Genomic DNA, 15,961 nt, shown 5'->3' with positions numbered 1-15,961 from the left:
GTGCCTTTTCCAGTTTTCCTTTCTGAGTTCTCCTCCTTCCCATGTTCCGATGCATTTTGCTCCTACAGTCTACCTAATTCTTCTCATATCTTCCTGTCTTTTGTCACTCAGTATGCATCTCATCACTTTCCCCAGGTTAAGGCTGGAAGCTCTCCTGACTCCAATTCCTTTTCCTTTCCCCACAACTCACTGCTATTGTCCTATCTTCCTTCTCCAAAATACCGTCCAAGAGTGGACCATTTTCTTCCATAACCTATACATGTCCTCTAACTCACTTTGCAGCATTTCTCTTCTGCTAACAGTACAGAGAAGGCCTAGAGTAATTTTCCTCTGGACTAAAGCACATCCTCTAATCTTGTGCTATTCCAACCACCATTTGGTTCCAACACCACTGAGTTCAGGCTTTTGTTCATGAGTCTCCGTACCCCCTGCAACCACCCACGTCCATTCAGTGATCTTCAGCTTGATAGTTCTTCACCTTTCACTTTCTTTTTCATGTTTGATACTCTTCTAGACTCACTTGTCCTTGGCTCATTATGTTCTAGCAGATCCCGTTCACCCTCTATGGCCAATTCCTAAATCCACCTATTTCTGCCTACTTTCGTATTTCCAGAAGCATCTCAACCTTAACTGGCAACCATTACAAACCGAACACATCCACATCTGAATTCAACTTTTCCACTACCTTTGCTATTTCCCTCTTCTGTAATCTTACCAGTTGCTCAACCAACTTCCAACCTGAATTCATCCTCCACTCCCATCCCACTACTCCATCCTCTTTTTGCTTCTTTATCACCAAATACAAAGCTTTTCTTCTTCATACACATTCCAAATTCAGTAGACATGCCTTCACTAGTGTTAACTCTTACTGCCCCACACCAATCCTAAGTATTGCAGAAACTCAGAAAACACTTATTGAAAAATCATATTCCTCATTTCCCTTTCAAGTCTTCTATAAGTTTGGTTTTTTGGTTTTGTTCTGGTTTTTGTTTTGTTTGGTTTTTTTTTTCCCCTCCTTTAGCAAGGGCAAAAACCATTTTGCCCTTTGCATGGAGATCTATCTTCAGATCACAGACCAATATAATTGCATTTATTTACTCCATCTATCTTATTTTACAGCTCACTTGAACACCTTTTATATATGCCTCTTCAAAGGAAATTTAAATATGTAGTCTCAATGAATAGCAGTCAGTCAAAATATATGCTTGGCTGAAGTTTTATCAGAATATGAGATTATTTCAGCAAACAAGTTAGTATATTATGTAGGTAAGGGCTGTAAATTACTTAGTAGAAGAAACAAACATGTTCAGGTTTTGTTCACTAAATGAAGAAGCCACTTTAAAAAAAGAATTGGACACGCAAGATAAGTCATAACCGTATCAGGAGCCTTCGGATATCATTACATATCCATAGAATTTCTATGACTGTGACAAAATCCCATCTTACATTGAAAAAAAAATAAAGATAGAAACTTAGTATTAACCAAGTCATTCTTCCCACTTGAAACAAAAACACACTGCTAAAAAAATACAGCGCCACTTTGTCACATAAGAAAATGAATCTTGAACCTCCACTGACAGAGAAGTTAGAGCGCCATGCAAGAAGGTCATACAGACACATTATCCTTCCATGTGATTTATTTCTATAATGAACATATTTTCTTTTTCATCTGTCAACAAGAAGTATCCAAAGCAGGTATTTCCTAAGAGCTAGGGAATTCATCTATGTAAGATCAAAATTAGATTGTCTTCATGGCTTTCTATTTAAATTGCTCACATACTTGCTATATTTGTTTCCAATAGATGCTATATCTTATTTCTTAAATATGACTGCTTAAATTACCTAAATATTTAGGATATCATTAGAAAGAAAAAAAAAAGTATTCCATTACAATAATAGCTGGTGACAGCATGTTTTTCTCAGATTAAGACAAGAAAACCTACTGTAGTTCTGCAAACAAATAAAAGCCTTCAAAATTTATTACTGTTCTTCCAAAGGAAGTCATATCTTAAGAAGGATGCATCGTGAAAAAGTGCCAATATTTCAAACTTTAAAAGCTGTTTTACTTTCAAACACACAGACTAACCACAGTGAAGAGGGTCAAACCTACATACTTAAATGCACCTGGAAACAATATTATCTGACACTAAGCATTGCAATGGGTTTCCCAGAGAGGTTGTGTAGTCTCCATCCTCAAAAATGTAGATACTCAAAATCTGTCCTGGGCAGCTGGCACTAGGTGGCCCTACACGAGCAGGGGGGTTGGACCAAATGACCTCCAGAGGTCCCTTCCAACCTTGGCCATTCTGTGACTATTCACCTTGGGAAGTAATGCCTGCTTATTACTAGAACCATTGTTTACATTAGGAACATGGGCAGAATGAGTACAATCAAACCATAAGAGCAAGCTCCAAATTTACACAAAAATACATCTTAATGTTGTTTTCACCTCCTGAAACGCCACACACCACACAGAAGCACTGCATTGATTATACCGTAACAATCATCCACTTCTAAATAGGTAATCCACAAAGCAGAGCCTCACTTTGAGTGAAAATGGTTAACATTGCAGATTCACATCTTTGAGCAATTCAAATCAAGCTAATGGCTTTGTGATTTAGCTACCAAAGCATGCGTTGTAGAAGCCCACCATGTAGGTCCTATAAAGGTTTACATCAGCTCTTAACTTGAGTTGGGGAGAGAAGCAATCGAGATCCTATTATAAAAACCATACATTACACTATCTGCCTTTTCATCCATTATTCTTCTTCATTTGTTTGATCCTTAAATTATATAATTTATATTCACTTCAATGATACATGATCATCTCAGTTGTGCTTTCTCAGTCTCCACCAATACATGAAGATATCAAACAAAGTAAACACTTAACACATAAGGAAACTATTGATAAAAGAATACGATAAATCCCTTAAAGACGTGCTATATTTTCTATTGCTTTTTTCACCTCGTAAAGAAATAATACTGCATCAAGTACACAGCTGTGAGGAAGAGAAGTCAAGAAAAAACAGCCAAAACCCTGTACTTACCACTCCTTTTCTCATTGGTTGCACGGATAGATGAGTTTCCTAAATGAACAACTGATCATTGAGCACTGTGGCACTAAATCTCAAACTTAAACAACATTTAAAACAAACAAACAAAAAGACCAGCTCTTGCTTTGCAAACATATTTCTCAAAGCCAGTATAAACTAATCCTAGTAGTTAAATGAAATAAACAGCTAGACTCTACATTTTCTGTTTAAAATAAGTGCACCTAAATATCATCCATAATGAACTATTAACGAATCAAAATGAATATTGGAATATGTCCCAAAGGGTACTCCCCTCAATAACAGTCCACTAAAGTCCTCGGTCATCTTCTTTGATGTGATCACCAAACAAGAAAATCAGTTTAATTAGAAGATATATCAATAAATAGAAGCTAAAATGCTTACACCTGGGTCTGCCCTTCAATCTGTTTTGATATCCAAGGAGGCGGGATCAGAGATGGCTGTCACTAAGACAGATGCTGCACTGTAGGCCCACACAATTCTGCTAGCCACAAGTCCTCAAGCAAGCTAAATATACTGCAATTTACTTCTCTCACCACAGAGCTAGGACTGGGCATGTACAGTTCTGGAGCACTCCTCATAGCGAATAAGGTTTCTTGGCTTTCTTTATCTCTGAGAACCCTCTTTTACAAAAGTTCCCCACGCATATCCTTACTGCTTACTCCATACAAGACCTGGAGAACTGAACAGGATTCATTCTGCAGCAGAGCTCCCACACCACTCCCAGGGGGCCCCTTTCCAATCACCCAGCCACTCCCAGAATCTTCAGAACAACATGCCTACCACAACTATTGCTGGCAGGAAATTGTTGGAAAACCGAGGATGCTTCTGGGGAGAGGAAATGAGAAATACTTTTGTATATCACAAACTAAAGTAGAAAATTCTTTAAGGAAGATTTTCTTAATGTAGCTGCAAGCAAATTACTGCACTTGCCCCACATCTGAACTGTTACAATTGTTTATAGTTATAAGGTACTTAAAACAGAGGCAAAAGATTTTTACAGGACTGAGATTCCCTGATAGTTTTATGAAATAGTTTCACAATGCTAGTGAAGATATTTAAAAGTTGTGACATTTGAACCTGTCACCCATCTACACAACTAATGCCACATTTGAATGTTATTTTCCCAGTTTCTGTATAGTTCATATTACCTGAACTAAACAAAATCATCCAGTTAGAGGTAGAATTCCTTAAGATCTTCAAGCTACAGTGGCTAGCCCAGAAAGGATTTTAAAAACTATTTTAATAGCACCCGAACTCAAGTCCAAAAGTATTCTGAGAGGGTGAGGCCCTTTCAGCACTGAGACCAAGATGTTCCTGTATTTTCTGTAACCAGTGGAGATAACTTGGAGTTTCTATTACCAGCAAGTGATGAGACTAGACATGCAGTCACCTCTGATTTCTCAGGCTAAATAACTAAGTAGCAAATAGTCTCATATTTAAGTATAGGTAGACTTTAGCATAAGCCTAGAACAAGGCTAATTCAAATTCATGCCCGATAACCCACGGTGAGATCTCTTTCTATTTTACTACAACACCCTCTATTTGGTCACTCACTATGATCAAACACCTAAAATCCATACACATATCCAAAGCGTGCACCAGACACGATTGAATTATGAAGAATTATCTCCTTGAGAATCAACAGGAAAGGTGTCACTGAACTAATTTAGTTAAATTTCTTCACAGTAAGATGAAATACCTGACATTCACTATTACCACACAGAGGGTTTTACCTCAAGATAGATCAGGACATCACTGAATTATGCCACATTAACAAACATCATGTCACTACACAAGTATCCAGAAAACAAAGTGCCCCTAGTCATTGCATAAGCTACCATATGAAATCCTACACAGGCCTAAGTAGTGTCTACACTGCTTGTAATGCCCATCAACATGCACGACTCCATCTGCTAGCCTTTTATGCTGCAATGAAATTACCTCCAGATTTTCAAAATACATCCAAAGTTGTCATATATGCTACTTCAAAATGCTCACGAGTGCAGTTGCAAATGCTCTACCATGCACACCTGGCAAGAGAAGAAGAAAAAAAAACTTCACTGAAAATAAGCAGATGGTTATCCTTGCTGAAGGCAGTAAACACACTGCCTGCTTTCTGGAAACCATTTTCTAAACATTTCTAAATCTAAAAAAAACCTATGTTCATTCAAACAATCGTGTAAAGAAAACTACTGTTTTCTGCGCTGCATTTTTTTGATTAGCTGAAAACATGATTTTTATTGTTAATAGTATAAAACAGCTAGATGCAATACTTCTGCGTCCTCAGTTTCAGACCTCCATCACAGAGCTCACTGCAGAGTAGAAACCAGTATTTTAACATTGCTGTAGAAAGTATTAAAATAACACTTGCAAAGGAAACCTGAGGCAGCAACTGTTGATTTGCTTACTCACTAAGAACTAATGGGACATAGACAGCATGGGACATTTTTCTTCAGCCAAATTATACAGCAACAGTTTTTCCATGTTAATGAAGCTTCTTCCAGTGCATGACATTAATTGACCCTGTCAGAGACAGAACGGTTCAGACAGCTCATGCCTAGACTTCTCCTAACAATTTGTGGAGATTTCAGAAGAAGGGTTGGACTTCACACTCACTGGAAGAATACCCAAATCTCCTTAAACAAATTGTGTGTGATCATCTACAACACGTTCAGATTAGAATACCAGCCCCTCAACCTGTCCACATGTGCTTTCTAACATCTTAAATAAAACACATAACTGAAGACACGAGGCTAACATTCTCAGTCACTTCTGGGAGCAGATTCTTCTCATCACCAAAACCAGAAGGATCATTAAAGGTGCCTGTTCCAAAAGTCGCTGAAATGACTACAAAGTTATACACTAAGGCTTGATTTAGTCATCTTTATTCATGTTAAAAGGTGATTAATGAAATTTAGCTAAATAAACTGGTAAGAATATTAATAACTACTTTGGATGCCAGTCTATCCCACTGGGGATTACTTTAACAAAACTGAAAATCTCGGACACAAACTTGCAACTGAGATAGGGCACCAATGTCTGACTTACATGTGGCAAAAGTTATTTTAAATGCAACTTGCATAAAAAATGTATCCACATGCATTTGTCTAAGAAATGAGAAAAACAATAACAATTCTGAAAATTAAACAAAGATTCACACAAAAACATTAAAAGCAAACAGTTTTAAATGTAAATACTATCTGAGGAGTAATGACTGGGAAGGCAGTCTTCATAGAGAAAAACCAAAGACTACATTGCTAGGAATTAGATTTCGAATATTACATTTATCTTGCGAGCAAACACAGCTTTCTTCAAATCAAGATTTATTTTAACATGAACCTCGGGACATAATTCAACTTAATGCCTTGTAAGCAAAAGCCTTCCTATGCCAGAACCACATTTTAAAGGCAAGGTATCAGAGAAAAAAAGGAGGGTGGTGAAAAGGAACCCCTCGCACACATACACACACCATCATTAGCTTAAAGTGCTTGACTTCTCATACCTAAACTAAAGCTCTGATCCAAAGCTGGTTGTAGCCAATAACAGGTTTTCAGGCAGGGTTATTTAACTAAAAACAATTGTCACTGCAAAAGTGATGAGAGAGTTAAGTAGTAGAAACATAAGTTCATTTAATTTTCTCATATAAGTTAAAACAAACATTAGCTTCCATTGTAAGACTGATTTCCAGCATGTTTCTGTTCTTCTTGGTTTTAACACAACAATGAAGAAAATATAATCTTGGCAGATAGACAGAAACCAAACCTGAAACATGTAACATTCAGCATTACACGCTGCATTATATGCCATCCAATCCTGACCAACGTTTCTTCATGGTATGTCAGAGTATTTGAAGAAGGACTAAGTCTTTGCAGCCCTCCCTGTTTTAAGATTTGCCAAAGTCACCACCAAAAGTATATATGCTTGCCACAATCCAATAGTAGTGAGATGAACACCATTTTCTTGATTAAGCACAATAAAGGAAAGAAAATGAACAGATACCTTCTCTTTGCAAAGGGAACTTCTGTGAACATCGATTCCTAAAGATTATTCTGTTCTTGCCTTAAAGCATTTGCTCTTCCAGTATATACACATAATTCAAAATTGCTATGCTAAGTATACTGATACAGACCAACAAAGCAGTATTTAATCAAGGTGTTAGTGGGATGCTAAGAATAAGAACAAAACTCTCAATTCATCACCAGCAACCAGCTGCGTACTTAATTAGCACAACATGAAATTCAGTCTCAGAGACAACAGCATAGAGGTTGAGGGATAAAGGGGAGGTGGTTTTTTGACAGAAAGAAAGAAGAGACACAAAGCCATTTGGACATTTTCTTGGCTTTTTATTATTACTCCTAACTATATAGTTACCACAGGTTGGGGTTTTTTCCCTTTCAGAACACTTGCAAATAAAACATTTCAGCATGTAGCTCTTCATAAAAATAACAGCAATATCAAGGATGCTTCCCTGCCCAGTCCTCTGGAATCTGTTGCATGAGCAAGCGTAAACCTTTCACATCTTCAGATCTATGCAAGTTACAGGCAGACTAATGGCATTCTGCTATATTTAAGTTAAACACAAACTCCAGCATCCTCAGAACTTAAACAAAATCACTGGACCAAATGAATTTTTTGGGTTCCATGTTTTCCTTAAGACCAAAAGAAAACATGTGTACAATTCTGTCTCAGCATGATGTCTTAAAGATGCCAACTCACAATGCTGGTCTCTAAGAAAAAGGAGTAACTTGATCAAAACAGACCACATCACAGACCACATCTCCACACAACTAGAAATGCATGTGGTAAACTTCCTCACAGAAAACTATTCCACAAAATTGAAGCTCTGCTCCCAGGCATCACATACCAGGAAAAGAAATGTTCCACTAATGTTGATTTTTACTCTACTTACAAAAAGCCTCCACTACATAGCCTTCTTTCTAAAGGTGTCCTCTCTGAAAATACATTTTTTTTTATTTCCATCAGACTGTGAGGTCAGGCTTTACTGTGCCTTCATCCAACAGTCCTCAAATTAATTACTTTTAATATCTTTGGTACAGTTGACTATGCACAAACATGGTTAGTTGCTGTGACTGTCTCCCACAGCCTCTGGAACAACTGCCTACTTGGACGGTTCAACTTTTCATTTTCTGCATTCCTGGTCTCGATTTTCAACTTAAGACTACTCTCACAGCATGATTTAAATTACATTATAAAGCTCACGTTCAGATCAACTTCAGTAAACATGAACAACTTGGGTTCAAACATTCAGGAAGTCATAAAATTTGGTATGCAGGAATCTTTTCAAGGCTCTCAAAACTAGGTTACAATAAGATATTATGAAATGATTTCAGAAGAGCTCATAAAAAACTCATTTTCTTATTTGCTGTCGATGGGGTCATATTAGTGTCATCAGTAAATACATGTATTTGCCTTTTATTTTCTCTTTTACAGAAACAGATAAATCTCATTTAATCATCAGCAACGAGGCATCTGGAAAATCATATAGCTTTCCAACAAACTTAAATTAAAGACCTTCTCATTGCTATAAACCACCCACCGTCCCTTCTGAAATCCTTGTTCTAGGCTCAAGTATTTTATTGATTTAAAATAACCTGCAGAAACACCATGAAAAGGCAAGTGAGCCAGGACACATTAACATGTAGTGTATTCAGCAAACATTTGTAATAAAAGTACATTGTATTGTATTGTTTTGTTTTCAGCTGTGAACAAAGACAAAACCAGTTGCTCTGAGTATGTAACTAAAGGAGAGGGGAACAAATTGTCCATACCGCCTCTCTGGGAAAGAATATTTTGGGCACACCCCTAGATTAAAAGAGAAAGAAAGAAAAGGGAAGGGGGAAAGACAAAGACAGAGGGTTGCATGGACTTGAGCAAACATTTCATCTAGGAATATTTTGCCGCTCACTGGATTTACACTGAGTTTGGGTTTAATGAGATGGGCTTTTAGCATTCTCTCAGTCATTGTTCCAGTGTGCAGAACCTATTTATAGTTAAGACTGTATCAATACTACCCACTCTTTATAAACTGCTCAGCGATGCTAATCCTAGAGGGTTTTTTTCAAACAAACATTTATTTTGTAATAAATGCACAGATAGTGCTTTAAGCCAAATGTCAAACATAAGCTTTTTTTGTACCGTGCAACAAAAATAACAGTCATCCTTCCAGCTCTAGCCATAGAAAGGTGAAAAAGTAGGAAGTTAGTCCCCTTCTCAGTGTAAAACAGGACTAAATATGCATTCAATAGAAACTGCTTGTCTGGGGGGAAAAAAAAAGAGGAAAGGAATTCTGCTCAAAGAACTACAGCAGAAAAGAAAGATTACAAAGACAGAACAGAAGCACTGAAAAGCAGGTGTTTGTAACAGGTTGAAAATGTTGTTATTGCAAGTATTTATCAGTTAGTGTAATCTCCTCAACTGGTAAACTCCGACAGATTTTTGCTACAGGCGAACACAGTTATGACAGGAACTAGGATGGGTTCAGGACCCGATTACAAGATCTAGTGTATAAACTACTCTTGCTGCCTGATATATATGAAAAAGTTTAGAAGAGCCCTGAAACTCATTATGCCTTCATCTGCCCACCACACCAGGTTTTTATTTCACTAAAGATCTCACAACTACACATTGCATTACAAAGCTGCTACAATTTGAAAACTTCACTCATACAATTGCCAAACCCTAGCACAAGTGTCACAGAAGGAAATGTTTTGTATTACAGCTGGAGGACGCTATGAGCTGACACCTGCTGATCAGCATAAATCAGTATCTCAGTAACTTACAATCATCTTCCTATATTCAAATTTTCATTTTTTTTTCACATTTTTCAATAATTTTTCACAATGGTGTTATATTTTTGTGTTTTTCTTGACTTGATATTTTTCACACTTCATTGATTAGAAACCATCATTTGCTCTTTCTTTATCTTTTTAAAGAAGTCAATCCCCCTCCACCCAAAAAGCATATTTTTAAAGGATCACTAAGTCCAAAATCTCACTAAAGTACCTTTAAGCTAGGGAAAAAAGAAAATTAAAAAAAGGATTTGTTAACAGTATAAACTTAATTCTGAGATCAAATTTTGCTAGGTGTGATGATGTCACTCTAGACTACTCACTTCCCACATGAGCCTGCAGTCTGTGTTCTCATCCAGTTCCTGCGGCATTCGCTTCTCCCCTGCAAAGGGGCCAAATTTTTCACCCTGAGGAGCAAGAGAAAAAGTATTAGTGAAAAAGGAAAAAAAAAACCAAGCAAATTGCCAAACTCCAGCAGAGGTACCGTTTTTAGCTTCAAATGGAAAAGGACAGTTTCTCTTTGTCATCCTCCGATATGCCAAAAAGGTGCATATCCTTGAGGTCCATATCCTTCAACTTCAAGCTCATCCCCATTCTTTTCACAGCTTGGAGAAGCTCTTAAACCCTGCATGCTTATTTCCCCTTTGGGAAACAGCACTTTATTTTAACTAAGGCTGAAATTTACAATTCAGATTTCTTACATTTCTTATATAAGATTTTCAGGAAGCACCTTGCAATAGACATCCAACTAAAATGTAAAGCATTTTTGGCAAGCGCGAAGTTTTCATTAGATTTATTTGCAAGATTATTTGCAACACTACTTTTTGAAGTGCCACAGACCAAAACACTGAATAACCGAGGTTTTGATCATACAGAGAGATTCGTTTAAAAACACAGGGAATATGCACGTGTCTATGAATTAATTCAAGCCATCATAAACAACATTAAAATGTTATACCACCTGCTAGTCGTAACACATGCTGTGAAAGCATCCATTGATATGTTCTTCCAAAAGTATTGGGTATCAGTGTTTTTTTCCTTCACAGGCATCACACTAGCAGCAGGGTAAATTACTTAAATAGGACTTTCTTCTTACACAGGCCTAACTTTCCACACACGCCCCCTCCCCAGCCTTGTCCTCATTTGCAATGACAAGCCCTACAAACCAGAATGCTATGTTCCTTCAGGCACTATTCAGATCTAAAAGCTCTATATACTTTTAAGCATTACAGATCATAACTGTATAATGAAAAGTAACTTTGGTGTTTCTTTACAAGTAACAGTATTTTGGCTAATAGAAGTATTGATCTTTGTCCATGTGTCCCTTCCCCCAGGCACATTCCATGGTCCCAGAAACAGCCTGCTACACATTTTCCCTCTTGCGTAGTTTTTACAGACTGCCTACAGGTAGAGTGTACCTGTGGAATGGAAAGTGGAATGGAAAACTTGCAGGATCATTCCTCTTGGAAACAACCAACCAAGTAAAAAAAAAAACCTTGGATTTACAATTAATCCTGAAGAGGTAATAAACAAAGGAAAAGAAAATTGGCATTGCATAAGGCAACAGAACTGAAAGCCAATATTTTTAAATGTGCACAAAGAAAATTTCTTTAGAAAGAACAGCAAAGCAGAAGGTTAAGAGATAAGAACAGCATAAGACAACAACTGGAGCACAGAGCAGTAATGGGGACACAGATATGGGCAGTGACAACAAAAACTGGCACTGTGGGGCTTCATCTCCTTCACTTCTCACTGATCTCCATACCACCCTTCATTGCTTGCTCACTGTTGAGGTCAAAGCTCCTCCCCTGCCAACTTTACAAATCCTGGGATTTAATACTCAAACTGAAATTTACTTCTTTTACCTCATCAGCAATGAAGGTGAAAATAGGTCAACACACTTAGGCATGTACAACCATCAACGTTCTCATGCTGAGTGCTACCCCAGCAAGCTTGCTGCTGTCCAATAGCGGACACATAGGTATTACATGGGGGGTGGTTTGCTTAGATAAAGGAGGAGGAAGAGCCAAGATGGTGGCAGAGGAAATCTGCTCTGGAAATGCATTGTCCTACCTAGCTCAGTAAAGATAAGGTAGGCCCTTGCGGGAGCAGACACCTCCTGGCAGGCTGAACTGGCTTTCCCCATTCACTTAGAAAGCAAAATGCAGTTTTGGTGCAACAAGGAGAGCAGCTCACTACAATTGCTGAGCTCCAAGAGAGGGTGTAATTATACCTGCAGAATCTCCCATTACTCATAGCAATTATCAAGATGAAGATAAGCTTATTGGGCTATAATCTAGATTAGTTCTATAGAAAGAAGAAAAGACTCCATAATTTTAATAGAGAAATTATTTGAAGATGTAAAGAATAAGGAACCTGAAAAAGCTAGTCTCCCAAACTCACTTCAGCAGCAGAATAACACTTTTTAAGACAGCATAAAGAGATTAATTTCATCCTTAAGCACTTTGGAGGCTTCAACAACCCTCACCTCAGTAATACTTTCATCCTTGCAGTCCAAAGGATCCCTAGATACCTTAAAAAGCATCTATAGTGTTAATTTTACCCATCACTGAAGCACACATCACCTCTGGGATGAAGCACAGCAAGAGCATAATACTGCATACTGACTGAAAACAAGAAACACCATACATCATTCTTATCTCAGCTACTCCAAACCAATAAACCTCTACTGCAATATGTTTAAGACCTTCTAGAAGCTCAAAACAACAGCAAAAATAAAAGGCAAGATGTCCACCTCTGAATATAAAGTAAATGTAACATGAACAGTAGGTGGTTCAGACTTTTAAGCACTTTTTACAGTTTCTCAAATTTGGAGAGAAAGCAGAAATTAGAGACAGCAAAACCTCATGTCTTGGAACACAAAGGTGCATTAAGGTAAGTGTAATTATTCATTTAGCCTTTCAGAGCATTTTCTTCATATATATACGTCCCAGTTAATAAACATGCTGTCATGTGCCAATATATATCCATCAAAAGCATACCAAGACTTCAGCTTCCTCTATGATCAATAAAAGCAAGGCATACAACACAGTCTAAAGTCAACCACAGCAGTGATTCAACATATGAAAGGCACACCATTCAAATGTTAAAAACGCTATTTTCAACAACTGCTTTCAAGAAAGCAGCAGCAACTAATCTTCCAGATGCAGCAAAACACTAAGAAATGTAGTGGCTGTCTGATGATTATACCAAGGGCCTTGTGATACTGGTGCTGTAACCAGAAGCCAGCTGTTGGTGAACACAAAGAGAACCAAACACAAGAGAACCAAAACACTTTTGTTACTGTAACAAAAGAAAAAGGTTCCACCTTTAATGATTACAGACAAAAGCTTGAAAACAAGAGCATAATGCCTGGAGGTGCAAAAGCAGGTGGCAGACAGCAGCAGTTCAAAATGTATTATTACCAAAAACCTTTGCTAATAGCAGAATTTTCAGAGGCCTACTTCGTGATTACTTAGCACTTGGAGGGTTGGTACTGAAATTACTGATTATAAGATCATCTGAAACATGTTTTACTTTCAGATAAGACAACCACAGCTGTGTGATACAGTAACAGAGAAAATGGTGCCATACTTCCTACTCACCAACACAGACCTTACTTCACAATTAAGTGTCATATACAACATCTCCCAACCCCAAAGCCCCAAGGAATTAATTTAACAGCTATTAGCTACTCTGTATCATAGCCCTGAAGTACTGCTGCCTCATTACTGCACAGGAGAATATGTGGAGAGCACTTCAGATGTGATTTTTCTTTCCATCGAAAAGAGCAACGCACAGTCTGGCTATATCTAACATATCATCCGTGTTACTTACACATCCACCCTTCTCCGAACAGCCACAGCAACACACAGTGCTTAGGTCTCCAACCATTTTTAGGAATACCTGTTTCAAACACTGCCCACAGAGCAACTCAAGAGCTGGTTCCTCACCCTGTCGAAAAGCAAAGACTGCCTGTCAGGCACATACTTCTGCTCAGGGCTTTGCATAGCACAACTGTCTGTGCTACCAGCACAGAGGATTCACCGCTAAAGGACAAGTCGGCAACAAACACCGTGATCAGATGCTCCTAATACAAATAGATCTTACAAGTGTCTCTGCCTTTACCTTTTGCATTCCACATGCAATTCGTGTCACACCCGCAACACTTCAGTTTTGCGAGGATGTCCTGTACGATGTGCTCACCTGGCAGAGCTGTGCAGGCTGACAGCATATACTTTGCCACTATAAAAAAAAAAGTTCAAAGTAACATGGAGTAACTCAGGCAAGAAAATGCTCTTTTTTTCCTAGCATGCAGCTCCAAGGGTTCCATTCACAACTCTGTAAAGGAAGGGTGCTCAGACCCTGAACTCTGAACTGACATTCAGAATTAATATTGATATACAGGTGATGATTTCCACAAGCTTCACTCTAGAGCTCACTCTGTTTCAAAATCCAGGGATTAATACACACTGGTAGTGTACAACCTTCCTTTGCTGTGTGAACTCCCAAAGCTTTCAAATGAAAGTTCAGAACCTCAGTGGAAAAAATTTAAGCCGAGTGATACAAAATTGTTGCCCTCCCACCCTCCCATTAACACTCAGGGACGCCTTAAAAATGAGAGATCTCTGCCCCATGGTGCCTAAGCCTTGTTGATGAAACCACTGAAAAATCAGGCAGCCCTCCTAGCCTGCTCAGAGCCAAAACTAGGACAAAAATGGAAAGCAAAATATACAACACAGAGAGGTGTATACTGACGCAGTGTTCATAACTTCAGGTATGCCTTTGTCTGTTCTAACAAGCCACCCAGAGAGTTGTAGTTGGGGTTTCAGATAACTCAGAGACTTAATTCAATCGTGAGGTGTTCTGGTTGGGGTATGAGAGACCCGCAGTTCAGCCGAATCCCATCTTTCACGTCTTTTCGGCTTTATCGTCCCAAAACTGCGAATTAAACCCTCCACCCCACCCAGCCCTGAGAGGAGGGCGGCGGCAGGGGCGGGCGGTACCTCAGAGAGGGCATGGCGGCCTGAGGCAGGCCCTGACCCAGGCGGCAGCCCTGGCGGGAGAGGCTCTGCCCTCAGAACGCTGCCAGAAACACAAACCAAGTTAAAAGAAACGAGGAAAACAAACAAAAAAGAAACACACCACAGAGAAAACCCTTTCGCCGTCCCCGCCGCCGGCTTAGCCAGCGGCCCGGCCCCCGCGCCCCTTCCCCGCCCCGGGAAGCTCCCTTTTCCCGGAGGAGGGGAGCGGGCGGGAGGTGCCTCCCCTGAGGAGAGGCAGCGCGGGCGGCGGGAAGCGGAGGCAGCGCCGACAGAGCGGGGCTGAGGTGAAGCCGGAGCGCGGCCGGCGGCGGCGAGGGGCGGGGGGCCGCCCCGCTCTCCTCTGAGACGTGGCAGCCGCTCCCCGCCGGGCCGGGCCAGGCCGTTAGCCCGCTTGCCCGGCCATCACCCACCTTTTTGACTTTGCGGGCCGTGTAGAGCCCCATCCCGTCCTGCACTTTTGACGACTTCAGGGCAAACCTATCCGGCACGTACATGCCCAGCATTTTGGCACCGGACTCGCCCCGCCGCTTGCTACCGGGGAGGAGGAGGATTACCGGTGACTTCCATCCCACCGGGAAAGAGAGGAGAGAGACCGGGGGAGGGGGCAGGAAGAGGGGCTGGTTGCGGGGCTTCCCCGGCTCCTGAGGAAGAGGGGAGGAGCCAGGCCGCCGGCGAGGCCCCCGCCGGGCAGCGGCGGGACGGGACGGGGCGGAGCAGCGGCGGGACGATCCCCGGCTGCCCGCGCTCGGGGCCTTCGCGCCGTCGAGGGGTTCGTTTAATCGCGTCGTGTGAATGTCGTAACAGGAAATACGAGGCCTTTGGCTTTGCAACACCCCCGGCTCGGGAGGCCTGGCCCCAGCGACACGCTCCGGCGCAGGGCCGCAGCGCTGGCGGCCTCCTGACGCGTCGCCGTGGGCCAACGCATGAGCGGCCTGCTCTGCAAAGGGGCGTACAGCGAATTCCTCGCCCGTCGGATGGCTTTCGTTTCCAGAGAAAATGGCTCTTCATGGACCAGTCACGGCCTCCCGGTCCG

General features: G+C 40.4%; 1 protein-coding gene across 2 annotated transcripts in view; it reads right to left on the bottom strand.

The window, feature by feature from the left end:
- Window positions 1-15,512, bottom strand: part of PRDM5 (PR/SET domain 5) — an 85,463-nt gene extending 69,951 nt beyond the window's left edge. For both annotated transcript variants that reach the window (XM_063336016.1, XM_063336017.1), the window contains exons 1-2: window positions 15,339-15,512; window positions 10,207-10,290 (exon numbers count right to left, since the gene is read on the bottom strand). In XM_063336016.1, coding sequence (XP_063192086.1) covers window positions 10,207-10,290; window positions 15,339-15,431 — 177 coding nt within the window. In that variant the 5' untranslated portion in view covers window positions 15,432-15,512. The remainder of the gene's footprint in view (window positions 1-10,206; window positions 10,291-15,338) is intronic.
- Window positions 15,513-15,961: the final 449 nt, after the last annotated feature.

The sequence above is a fragment of the Chroicocephalus ridibundus genome, chromosome 5, assembly GCF_963924245.1.
Source record: "Chroicocephalus ridibundus chromosome 5, bChrRid1.1, whole genome shotgun sequence".
NCBI classification, from domain to species: Eukaryota; Metazoa; Chordata; class Aves; order Charadriiformes; family Laridae; genus Chroicocephalus; species Chroicocephalus ridibundus.
This window is presented reverse-complemented; position numbering and strand designations above follow the sequence as displayed.